We start from the raw sequence: 12,900 nt of genomic DNA on the forward strand, positions 1-12,900 counted from the left end.
TAATTTATATTTTTCACAGATTAATTAACATATTTCCCCAAAATAATACTCATCTAACCTTCCCTAGGCTCCATATACTTCAAATTATCATTTAAACTATTATTTAACACCCCCACTTAATTTTCTGAATTTTGCTTGCGAGTTCCAAAATTACACTCACGACACTCACCTGGACCCTAAATTTCATAAATCCTACTTCAACTCCAAATGCTCAATATTTTAGCATTTCTAAATTAATCCTAATTAATTAAAAATAAGCTCCTTAATAACCCCCGTACCCCAAATTTGGAGTTTTACCCACGATGACCCCACGAGAATTCCGTCTCGTTAGACTTGTAGAGAATCATCCCTAAATTCTTGTGGTGGTGTCCGTTCGTTGATTGGATTTATAATTTACAAGAAATTAAGGAAAAATGGGAAGTTGGCTTACCCCAGGATATACACCTACATCGCTTCTACCACCGATCCACTCAAGTAGAACCTTGGTTATTTGTATTATGGATGGTTTGTAAATATTGACTTTTGTTGTTAGATTTGTTTATATGAGATAGACTGTTTACCCAATACCCATTTCAGGTCGAATTATGTTAGAATGGTATCAGAGTTTTTGACATGACAGATATTTGATTAATATTTATTATTTATTGGGGACGAAAATGAAAAAAAAAAAAAAGGTATGAAGATCGGGGGCGTCACAACCCGTACCCTTTTTCACGACAAAAACAACTACTAACTCACTTTGCTACTCACAAGTGTTCTATTAGATCTACGTTTCAAATGACCAAATCATATAAGTCACATCTTCCTTATCTTGATTTCAATCAGGTGATTTGCTTAAATTATTACGTATATGCTCATTTATTATTTTATCTCATTTCTTACTGTACAGCGGCATTAATAATAAATCAAATTCATTACGATTCTCATATGTTCTGAATGCTATAATAAAGTTATGATTTCGATTCTCTTTCAATCTAAGCATAAAATTTAAAAAAATTAAACTAAACATAAAATTTAAAAAATCAAACAATCAATTTGAATTTTAATGTGAATTTGAATTATGAATCAAATACTATTTTTATTTAATCCTATTCAATTTAATTGAGTCTTGGCGCAAACAGCACTCCAACTCTTAGAAGTCTTGAACTTTGATCATGATAATCTAATTTGTGGGAGGGCTCACCACCGATTTTATCATTCTTTCTTTTCATTATCTTGACTTTGAAGCTGTCAAATAACCAAAACCAAAATGGCAATAATAAAATTAAAGACTTGAAGCCGTGCTCAGGAACATAAAATCCAACTCTTCAATTTAATTTTACATAAATTTTAATCTAATTTTATATTAAATTTATCCAAAATTTCAAATTTATGCTTTCAAACATTTTTATAAATAAATTAATATTTTACACTGTTCTACGTCAAATATTAATTCTGAAGAAATTTTAGCTTTGAAGTTATATTGATTTAGATAATTTATAATGTAAAATTATATTAAAATTTATTTAAATCAATTTAAATCAGGCTCAAACGCAGCCGCGAGTGCCGCGTGACGTGGGCCTACTAAGGTCTTATCTCCTCAGCTGATGCGAATTGTATAATATGGTAATTTCACACAGACGTTACGAATATATATATATATGGTGCCTTATCATGATGATCTCACGTCGCTCATAATTTTCTTAAAGAAAAATTTATCTTTTTCTTACGTCAGCCCGTGATCACCGCGGGCCTTATGAAATATCTACGGATAAAGATAAGAGTGAACGACAGTGCCGCACACGTCGCGTGCAAGTGGTGGAGCACCTGTAAGAGTATATCCTGAATAGTCAAACCCTAGCCCTCTCTGGTCCTCCACCAAACAAGCAGATATTTTTCTGAAATTATATTAATCTTTCTTGATTGAAAAATATATTTCATTAGCGGTCATTTTGTATCAAGAATTTTGATTGAAACAAAATAATTAAAAAAAAATTATTTTTCATTATATTTTTTTTCTATAAAATTTAAGAAAAATTAAATATTAAAGATATGTAAAATTAAAATTTTTTTAATTAATTTAATATATTTTTTATTTTTTTCAGACTTATGATATTTTATTAATGAATTGTAATAGGTTGCTTAAAGATACTTGAAATTTTATAGTAGTCCTTATTTAAGAATCTCGTTAAAGCTGAAATTTAATTTTTAAAAATCAAACTATTACAATATAAAATTTTCACAAATGAACTGTAATTTAGTAAAATTTTATGCGTTTATAGTGTAACTTATTCAAATAAAATTACAAATTATATAAATGGAATATTTAATTAAAAAGTATCGGATCAATATAATACGATGTTTTAAAATTTATTTTTATGTAAATATGGTTGATAATGACAAGAAATTATATTATTGATGTGACTTTTTGTAATTATTACTGTTTTTTTTTTGTATATATCTGCTCTTGTTTGAGAGCATGATATTTGAACCTTAAATTTGAGTTTTTATGCATATAAAATTTTATTAAGTTTTTTAAAACTTACACAAATTCAAATTAAAATTTTGAAATTTATATTTTCAAATGCATTATCTAAATAATTTTAAGAAATTATAAAATCTCATATTGCTTGAATTTATTCTTTTTTCATAGTTCTTATCTAATAAATAGAATTTTCCAAATGTTGTCACACGAGAATAGGACTAGTGGTCCATTTAAAAAAATTGAGGATTATATATATATATATATATATATATATATATATGAAGGATTTTATTTTATTTTTTTTGTTTGGTTACGAAAAAATGTGAAAGAAAATAATATATATTAAATGAAATCAATAATACAATTTTTATTTTATATTTTATTAATTTTTTTAAAAAATTATTTATATTTTATTATATTTTTATTCTTAATAATATTTTATATATAAGAAAAACACGATGATTGGAAAATTAATTAATGTTATCTTATCCTTTTGTTTTGAAATATTCCGTTTGATTTCTTTTGAAGGAGATAACAACTTTGATTTTTATGTTTTAGATGAGGACCACACAAATTTTGTGTACGTATTTTTATTATCAATTACTTAAGGACGAGATGGAGGAGATATTTTTCAATTAATATTTTTCTCCTATTATTTTTTAAATTTGTTTAGTCTTATGAGTTATTAATTATTTAAAAGATTTATAAATTATGAATGCATAATTGAGTAATTCTTTGTTACGAAGTAATTCTTTTGTTTTCTTTTGAATGGGATAGACTTTGATTCTTATGTGGAGGAGGATTATATAACTTTCAACCAAAATTTTTCCTCCTCATTATTTCTAAAATTTTTTAAGTCTTACAAGTTATTATTTATTTAAAGATTTATAAATCATGAATGGATAGGTATTTAATAAAATAATTTTCAATTTAAAATTTTAAACTATGTTTATAAGTCCCTTATTTGCATAATTTATTTTCTTTTTAAACTAAAGAGGAAATCTGTCTTAAAATATGCACAAAATCATGAAAATAGTATCATAAAATTTGTTTGGTATCATTTATGTTTTCATTTTTTTTTTTGTTTTCATTTATGTAAGAAATTTACAACCACGACCATTTTTTTTTATTCTTGTTTTTCAATTTTCAACCATTTTCAAAAAATTTAAAACTAAATTTTATGATTTTTAGTTTTTTTGATAGAGTTCTCGAGATGAGAATGCTTAGATGGATGAAAGTGGTATAACACTGAAAGATAAATTAAGAAATTAACATATTCGCGCAAAGTTAGATGCAACTCTCATAGAAGATATGATAAAGGATTGACAACTTAGATTAGATAATATGGACAATTGCAAGGTATGTCACATAGTGCGCTAGTGAGGATGTGTGAGTTAATTACTGTGGGGATAGTAGAAGAAGTAGAGGTAGACCTACAATAATTTAAAAGGAGATAGTGAGTAAGAATTTAATATCTATAAATGTGTCAAAAGAAATTGTCAATGATTGTATGAATTGGCGGAAAAAGATTCATATGTTGGTCCCACCTAGTGGGACTTAAGGCTTGGTGTTGTTGTTGTTGTTATTGTTGACAACCTATTATCAAAATACCTTATTAAGCAAAATTAGCTTTTATTAATTAAATTATTCATTTTATACATAATTCTTAACTAAAACTAAATAAAGTAATTATTTGAATTTAGAATATAATAAAAAAATATCCACAAATTTTCTAAAAAATTGAAAAAATTCATACTTTTCAATTTTCACATTCAATAACATTGTTTTTCGCACAAAAAAATAAATTTTGAAATACAATCATTAATTAAAATAATAATGCAAATTTTCAAATTTGCATTTTTTATATTTATTATTTAATCATATTTTTAATTGTTGCTTGGTAGAATGACAACTATGGGTATTTGCTCAATCAAGTTTTAATTTGCATTAATTTTATAAATATCAACCAAATAGTTTGTTGGTTTTGATTTGTAATTTTAGTTTTCGTTTTTTCTTCATAATTTTTTATAGCAATACTAAATGGCCTTATAAGTTTCCTATACTAATAAATTCAAAATTAATGAGACAGACACTACTGGCTCTCTAAAAAGGTATTGCATTATTATTATTATTATTATTATTATTAACTCAATGAAATGACGAACTTGCTCTCTTTTTCTTTTTTTGCCCATATGAAAATAAAAGGGTAATATTATCATTTAATACATTAAAAATAAACACGGAATACCAAGGATATATTTTAAAATAGAAAGGTTTTAAGGGTGAGTAATTAATTAAAATGATTAATTCAATTAAAATTTTAAATTAATAAAAGGGTTTGATTAAATCTTTTTTTCGATAAAATCGACTTTAAGTTGGATGATGTTTGATTCATCAAATGAAATGAGATGAAATAAATTAAATGAAATAAATGCCAAAACAAAGCGAAAAAATGAGTTTCATTCCATTTTATTTCATTTAATTTCCTAATGCCTAATGTATAATTTAGCCTATTAATCCATCAAATTCTTTTTTGATTAGTTTGGTTAACTAAAGCATCATAAATTTTATGCCTTTTTCTAATTTCTAACATCTTCATCAAATTGTTGTATATAACTATTAATATTTATATGTATAAATAGATGGCTGACACTTAAAATTTTCAATAAAAGAACTAATAATAGAAATTAAGAAATAAGGGATTATTTAACTGTGGAAATTATTTTTTATTTTTTTTATTTTTTTAAATAATTTTAAAAAATTAACTTATTTAAATTTAATAATTTCTATTTATTATTTTTAGATTTGAATACTTGTAAATCACATTTTTTTTCTAATTTTCTGAAAATTTTATAATAAATTAAAAACCTAAAAATAATAATAAATATTTCATAACCTTTATATAAATTTATAAAATAGGAAGATATTTTTATAATTATTTAAAAGTTAAAGAATAAAACAAAACTATTTTCCACAAATGATTAGTGTAAATTCTTACTATTTTTATTTCGTATAAATTACAAAATCAAAAAATAAGTTAAATTTTTTTGTACTTCTTTAAAAGTTAAAAAAGTCAAAGACATTAACTTTTCCTGAGATTTAGCAAAAAGACAAAAAACTTCCTTGAAATTTTAAAATTCTCAGGAAACTCCCTTCAATTTTTTTTTTTTAAAAAAAAAATCATAAGATTCGTTAAAAAGACACAAAATTTTCCTAATACTTGGAAAAAGACTTTTTTTTAAGAGTATAAGTGTTCCTAAATTGAATGTGAAAATGGAGGTTTGCAAGATTTTTGAAATCTTTGTGGAATTTTTTAAACTTTAGGGAGGTCCTTATCTTTTTTGTCAAATCTCAAAAAAGATTATTGTCCATTTGGTTTTTTTTTTTTAAAACAAAAAATTAGTTATCTAACTTTTAGGTTTTTTTTTTTTTTAAATTATAGCTTATTTTTAAAGTTTAATGATTCATGCTAAAAAAGTAGGAAAAATTTTTGTTTAAATATGCAAAATAATTTTTTATTTTTTTTCTAATTTTTAAAATAATCACAAAATTATCTTGTTTTAAAATTTCTTAAATTTTATATAAGATAATATTTGAAATCATGAATTTTGTGACTTGAATTTGGAATGTTGTGGATTTAAAAAAATATTTATATGTAACCCGAGCAAATTAAAGTTCAAGATCTGAATGTCATTCTTTCATGTGCAACGTAAAAATTAAAAATCTTTAAAAAATGGGAAGATATTTTGCAACTTTTTTATATAAATTTGAAAAAAAAATTAAAATTTTAAAATAAAAAATAAAACTATTTTTTACTAGCAAAAAGTGCTAAACTATTTGTTATTATTCACACAAAAAATTAGCTAATTTTTTTTGTAATTTGTTAGAAACCTAAAATAAAAGTGAAAATTATTTTTTAAAATTAAATGGGCTCTCAGTGTTTCCGACCAAAAATAAAAATTAATTTTTTTTTTTTTTACGAATAAGGAGACCCAAATTTTTTTTTTTCACTATATCAAAGCTAAATAATTAATTAATTAATTAAAAGTCTAAAAATGAAGTGATAAAAAGCACAAACCCGCGAAAAGCACACTTTGGCGAGTTTATATATTATTGGGTACTAAAGCCCCTCTTCTCGCTCTGACATAATTATCTTTCTCCGCCTTTCAGTGTTTCACGATTGTACTTCGTTATTGCTCCGTGTCACCGTGAACGTGATTCTGAAAGTCGAGTTTTGATTGTAGATATTGTGTGTAGTTTCTCGCGGCCAGTCTATCTTGAATCCCTTCTCATCTCCTGCTTTCTCAATCTTCTGTTTTCTCTTTTGGAAGTTCGATCCTTACCTGGTTTCGAGAGGTAATTGCACATTTTCGACATTAATTTCGTCAGTTCTGATAAACATTTTTCATTCCATTCTTTCACTTTTTTCTTCCGCGCTTTTTTTTTTTGTTGTGTTTTGAAGATTGCCGGATGCATTGGTTTGTTCATAATCTGAAGAATAAAAAGGATTGTAGCAGTTTCTATGCTTGTTCGTCACTTTTTTTTTCATTGTTTTAGTAATTTCTAGAAAATTTGAGGCAGTTTCTACGCTGGTTTTTTCCAATTTTAAATTATTTTTAAGAATTGGAAGTTGGATATTGAATTTTGTAATTTATTAATTGCGGTGGAATGTGAGGAAATTTTTAGGTTTTAAAAAATACATTTTTTAGAGTTGACTAATTGGGCATTGATATTGAGTTTTCTCTTGTTTATTTGTGATGACGGATGTATCTTTATCTTCTCAATCTGTAATTTTAAGGAGTTGGTGGTGCATAGTGTTTGACTATCTTATTTGGTTGTTGTCATGTGAATTACAGATCCAAGGTAGTTTAGAGAATCTGAGGAACTACTTTTTTTCCCTCCTCTTCTTCTCCTTGGAGGTATATTTCATCCTTGGCAATCCTCGGGCTCTGGTTGCTCCTCACCTCAGACTTTTTTCTACTATCATCTTCAATTATTCAGCTGATATCTCATGGGAGCTTGTTTATAGAATTCAATAAGCTTCTAATTTCCCTGCTTCTACAGTTCTATTAGCATGAACAATTTTGATTTTGATATCATTCTCATACGCCATTAGGGCTTGGTCGTTTAGTATGAGATGCTAATTCATTTCTGATTTTAAAATTGGATAATTGGGAAACCTATATAACCATGGAAGTTTGTAAACATTCTTTTCAGTGGTTTGCTGTAATCTAGAGATTCTGCAAATATCCCCCAAGCAGAGTGTGAGAAGGAGCTGAGACTGGGGGCATCTATATTGCGACTTTCTAATATGTTTTGGTGGTTCACTTTGGTTTTTATATACATATCTTAGTGCCTGAGGAGTGGGCCAGCTGCAAGGATTGAAGCTGGAATACAATTTACAATTTATAATTATCATGACAAAAATCTTAAATTATCATCTTTATTTTAGTTTTGAAGGATTATATTGATTTTTTTTCTTGGGTGCATTTTTTTAGGTTTGTGGTAAGGCTCTCTGGTGGATCATATAGCTTGTTAAGTGTTCTGTTTTAGCAATTTCTGAATTGTTGAATCATAGATCTGGGATTGAACTTCAAATGTTTGTGCTTGATAGAATCTAACGATGGGACAAGCTCTTGGTTGTATACAAGTTGACCAGTCAACAGTAGCTGTCAAAGAAACTTTTGGCAAGTTTGATGAGGTGCTTGAGCCTGGTTGTCACTGCTTGCCATGGTGTTTTGGGAGTCAATTAGCTGGTAACCTTTCATTACGGGTGCAACAACTTGATGTACGTTGTGAGACGAAAACTAAGGTCTGTGGTATATTTGCTCTACTTTCTAGCTACATTTAACCATTATTATTTCTTTTCCTTTCTTCACCCTCTTGTATTTTAGGCATTTTGGCATCTTGTAATTTTGTTGTAACATTTTTCCCTTTTTTTGTTGATTCTAAACCTGCATTTTCCCCCTATGGCCAATTGGAAAGATTTTATACACTGATTTCAAGAACCTGTGTGATATAACTACATTCAGTTGTTTTAGATTTTTACTAGGTTCAGTCAAATATATACATAGGGACGGGGGCCTGTTGTGATGGTTTTCAATTTGAGACAGTTAATGTATATCATGGTGGATGTTTGGTAGATCCTGATCCACCAGAGTGTGTTCTCAGGATAATGTTTTTGTTACTGTGGTTGCATCTGTTCAATACCGAGCAATGGCTGCAAGGGCAGAAGATGCTTTTTACAAGCTCAGCAACACCAGGTCACAGATCCAAGCATACGTTTTTGATGGTATGTAACTATGGATGTGGACATTGTAGAATTTTTTTTTTTTATTTTTTAAAATGTAACTATGTATGTTGCTTTAATGATTTTGTAGAATTTATTCTTTTTCCGAAACTTCAGAAACTGTTGTGTTTGGGGTGCACATACAGCACCATCAGTTATTGCATTTTTCCAAAATTTTATCTCGTTGTGTTTGGAGGATATGCCTCATCACAGTTCATGATTTCCATTCTGTCATCATAATTCATAATGGATTGTCTAGCTCAGTTCTTTTTACAAGTGACACTGTTAAAAACTTTTTGGAATTTCTTCCTGGCATTACATATAATTAATAAATATTTATGCCAAGTATTTCACCTTAAAGGAAACTGGTAAAATATGAAGGTAATCTGGAGTCTTTGAAACCATACAAGAAGCCGGTGACTTTTCAGCATACATAAATAAATCATTGAGCATGGAAAATATGATTTTTTGTGTAAAATGGTCGGTATTTTTAGATCATTTCTTGAGAATCTATGAGCACATATATTTTCAGAGCCTTAACAATCACATTTTTATATTAGTACAGATGACTTTTGCTTCAATCAATATTTATTATCTTGTATGCCAATTTTCATCCTAGAGTATTGATGATAGACTCATATATTGATTTGGAAGGCTCTTGCTTTGTTGTTTGAATGATTTTGTGAATTGACTTTTTTCCATATTCATATTTTTCAGACATATATATATATTTTTATTTTTTTTAAATAATCAAAGAGTTCAATTATTAATTAAGAAAAATAGGTAGATTGTTAGCCATGTTTGTATGTGGTTAAAGCTAATACATGTGTATACTACATGTATACTTTGATCTCTCTCTCTGTCTCTCTCTCTCTCTCTCTCTCTCTCTATATATATATATATAGATGCTAAAAACTTTGATGCACATTAGGCATGCCATGTCTTTGCTTTATGAACTAGGAAAAATTATTATACAATTTCAAGCAAAAAGGTCCAGAACAATCTCGCGGAAGAAAATATAATGGCTTTTGAATGTAATGTATGCCCCTGACTAGAGCCGAGAATGGAAAAATCTAATTTGTCAGCTGACATGAAGTTGCTGAGAAAAGATTTCGTTGAGGTATGCTGTCACTGAAAGTAAAGACACTATTGAGTTGAGCTGTTGGGAGTAAAAAGGTTTCTTCTACTGATGTAGTGATAACATATGTGAGCCATGTGGTAACAAATGGCTCTCGAGATCTTGTTTAGAATTTCCAATGCCAGCAAAAAAAACAATCTTATGTTTCAACTGCATGGGTGAATGAGATTTTTTTGTTCTTTATTATGTTTTTCCTTCTTTTTTTTTTGGGTGGGGGGTTCTTAATCATTGTGGCCTTCCTGGGAGGTTGCAGTTGTACGAGTAAGGAGAAAAAAAGTAGTGAAAAACCTTGGCCCTCCAAAATTGGTGGAAATGGCTCACTGGATCTGCGAGCTAGACAAGGTTATGACATTCTTGTAGAGAATAACATAATGAAGCATTCTTGTCAGTATTCAAGAAATATTGAGAAGGCAGCCATATAGACAATTACAATTTAAAGGACTTCTAGATGATGTTTATTGAACAATTGAGAAACATCTTCATTGTTGTAGCCAGCGTGTATGAATCAGGGGTAAAATAATTAGATCGTGTATCATAACATGCTGAAAATGCAAAATGTGTTTCTAGAAGACCAACAATGATGCCGCAAGAGGCATAAATGATAGAAGAAGAAAGAAGAAATGGAGCAAGAGCTTGTCAAATATATTATGCACCAAGTGAATGTCATTTGAAGGTGATACCTTTCCAGCCATTTGGTCTTGATGATAGAAATGTTGAGTTGAATTGGATTATTGATGCACTGGTAGCAGACTAGAGGAACTTGTCATCATAAGCTAAGCATGTGAGCAGTTAAGAGGATTCATAAGGTGGTGAAAAGGGAGCACGGGGACTCTTGTCATAAAGAAATCGATGTTGAATTTGTTGGGGCTCCTTATCCTAATTCTCTTTCAAATTGGTTACAAGAAGACAGTGACTTTTGAAGTATTCTCCCATAAATCTTTGTTGAATCCCTAGATTTCTTTTTTCTATATAAATATATTTTCCTGCGGAAAAATATCTTTTTTTTATTATCCCACCCCCCGCCCCTTTTTATTTATTGTAGCTATTAGTCCCAGTCTATACATGATTGTTGGCAGTACAGCTTGCAAGAGGAACAGTCTATATACGGGTGTGTCCATAATGCTAAAGGCTTCATTTTATTGCTACAGTCATTAGGGCAAGCGTTCCAAAGTTGGAGTTGGATGCAGTATTTGAACAGAAAAATGACATAGCAAAAGCTGTGGAAGATGAGCTTGAAAAGGTGATGTTTATGCCATCATTTAATGTGGTTCTAGAAATGTTTTGACTTGTTTAATTGAGTCATGGCCTATTTTTTTGTTTTCAATTTTTAGGCCATGTCTGCATATGGTTATGAGATAGTTCAGACTCTTATCGTGGATATTGAACCAGATGAGCATGTCAAGAGAGCTATGAATGAGATAAATGCAGGTATTGTATCATTAATCTTAAATTTGAACAAATCTCTCAGCTATGTACCTGTTCTTTCCCTGGAATTTATAGGTGAGTTTGTTCATTAGAAGCTTCAAATCCACATCTTTGTAATCATTGCATCATTTTGCCAAAGGAAAAAGCCTTCAACTTGGGTACACTCACATTTTTGAGCTGGCTGTCTGACTCAGTGATATCACTCAGTGGGTATTAATTTTGAAGGTTTGCAGCTGTTTACTGAATTTTTTCCCCAATGTGCTGCACTCAGACTCTGTACAGAACTCAAAGCCATCAGGCCGTGTGTCTAGGCTAGCTGGCGACCCAAAATCATTAACCTTTTTTAATCATACTATTATATATTGACTCAACTTGTTTTGCTTGTTAAGCCGAAATTTGTGCAAAATGATTTGATTTATGTTTTACTTTTTATAAATTCTGTTACAATCAGCTTCTAGAATGAGAATGGCTGCAAATGAGAAGGCCGAAGCAGAGAAGATTTTGCAGATAAAGCGAGCAGAGGGAGACGCAGAGTCCAAATACCTGGCAGGGCTGGGTATATCCCGGCAGCGCCAGGCCATTGTCGATGGGCTGAGGGATAGTGTGCTTGCTTTCTCTACGAATGTGCCTGGAACAACAGCTAAGGATGTGATGGACATGGTTCTAGTGACCCAATACTTTGACACGATGAAAGAGATCGGTGCATCCTCAAAGTCTTCCTCTGTTTTCATCCCACATGGACCAGGCGCTGTGAGAGATGTTGCTTCACAAATTAGGGAGGGTCTCCTTCAAGCTAGTGCAACCCAGTAGTGTGAAGCTCAGAATGCTTGTTGGAGGTGCATTCGAAGTTTGTGCTGATATTCAGAAAAGTGGAGTTTATTTGTGTTCCTCACCTTTGTGGAGTTTATTTGTTTTTTTTTTCACCTTTCTTCACATGTGATAATATAATGTGTATTGATGTGAATCAGTATTGGCAGCGGATGAATGATTGAATGCTTGTTCATATCTATTAGCGAGCTTGATATAGAATTTTGTCTCGAAATGTACACTTGTTTCACAATGTATGCTTGTCCATATTCTCGATATATGTTTTCTTTGTTTTCAACCTATTTGTTATCTATTTATGTCAAACTACACAACATCATTGCATCCATCCCAAATATAAAGATTTGATTTGTAACTCCCCAACCTGAGTCTGTTCGAAAATATTGTATCTCTCCTCCTTCATTTGGACCACACAACAAGGGAGCAGGCTTTATCGGACTAATTATTGGTCCCACAGATCAATACGTGTCTTTTTCAGTGTGTTTTGTCCTCACTCATACACTTCCTGAGAAAACTTCTCAGATGGTCACCCATCATAAGATTACTCCAAGTCAAGCATGCTTAACTGTGGAATTCTTATGAAAAGACTTTCGAAAATAAAGGTACATCTTATTGATATGGATAGTAACATTTAATCCTTTTAAATCTTTCTTCCATGGGATATCACATTTTCCTCCACTTACAGAACGCAACGTCCTCGTTGCGAACTTATATTTCCAAACTCAAACAATGTGAATCTCATCACACTTCTGACTGGGT

General features: G+C 29.6%; 1 protein-coding gene across 5 annotated transcripts; it reads left to right on the forward strand.

Annotated features, from left to right (window-relative positions):
- Positions 1-6,531: 6,531 nt before the first annotated feature.
- Positions 6,532-12,358, forward strand: LOC131144577 (hypersensitive-induced response protein 2). 5 transcript variants are annotated; one of them, XM_058093292.1, is made up of 8 exons: positions 6,561-6,820; positions 7,321-7,383; positions 7,963-7,998; positions 8,079-8,276; positions 8,636-8,756; positions 11,040-11,131; positions 11,223-11,319; positions 11,768-12,358. In XM_058093292.1, the coding sequence occupies exons 4-8, from the start codon at positions 8,088-8,090 to the stop codon at positions 12,124-12,126; spliced, it is 858 nt and encodes a 285-aa protein (XP_057949275.1). In that variant the 5' UTR covers positions 6,561-6,820; positions 7,321-7,383; positions 7,963-7,998; positions 8,079-8,087; the 3' UTR covers positions 12,127-12,358. The 5 variants fall into 5 exon arrangements, with proteins under 5 accessions (XP_057949270.1, XP_057949274.1, XP_057949271.1 ...); XM_058093291.1 differs by lacking the exon at positions 7,963-7,998 and having other exon boundaries at positions 6,556-6,820; XM_058093288.1 differs by lacking the exon at positions 7,321-7,383 and having other exon boundaries at positions 6,556-6,820.
- Positions 12,359-12,900: the final 542 nt, after the last annotated feature.

This window comes from Malania oleifera, chromosome 12 (genome assembly GCF_029873635.1).
Source record: "Malania oleifera isolate guangnan ecotype guangnan chromosome 12, ASM2987363v1, whole genome shotgun sequence".
NCBI classification, from domain to species: Eukaryota; Viridiplantae; Streptophyta; class Magnoliopsida; order Santalales; family Ximeniaceae; genus Malania; species Malania oleifera.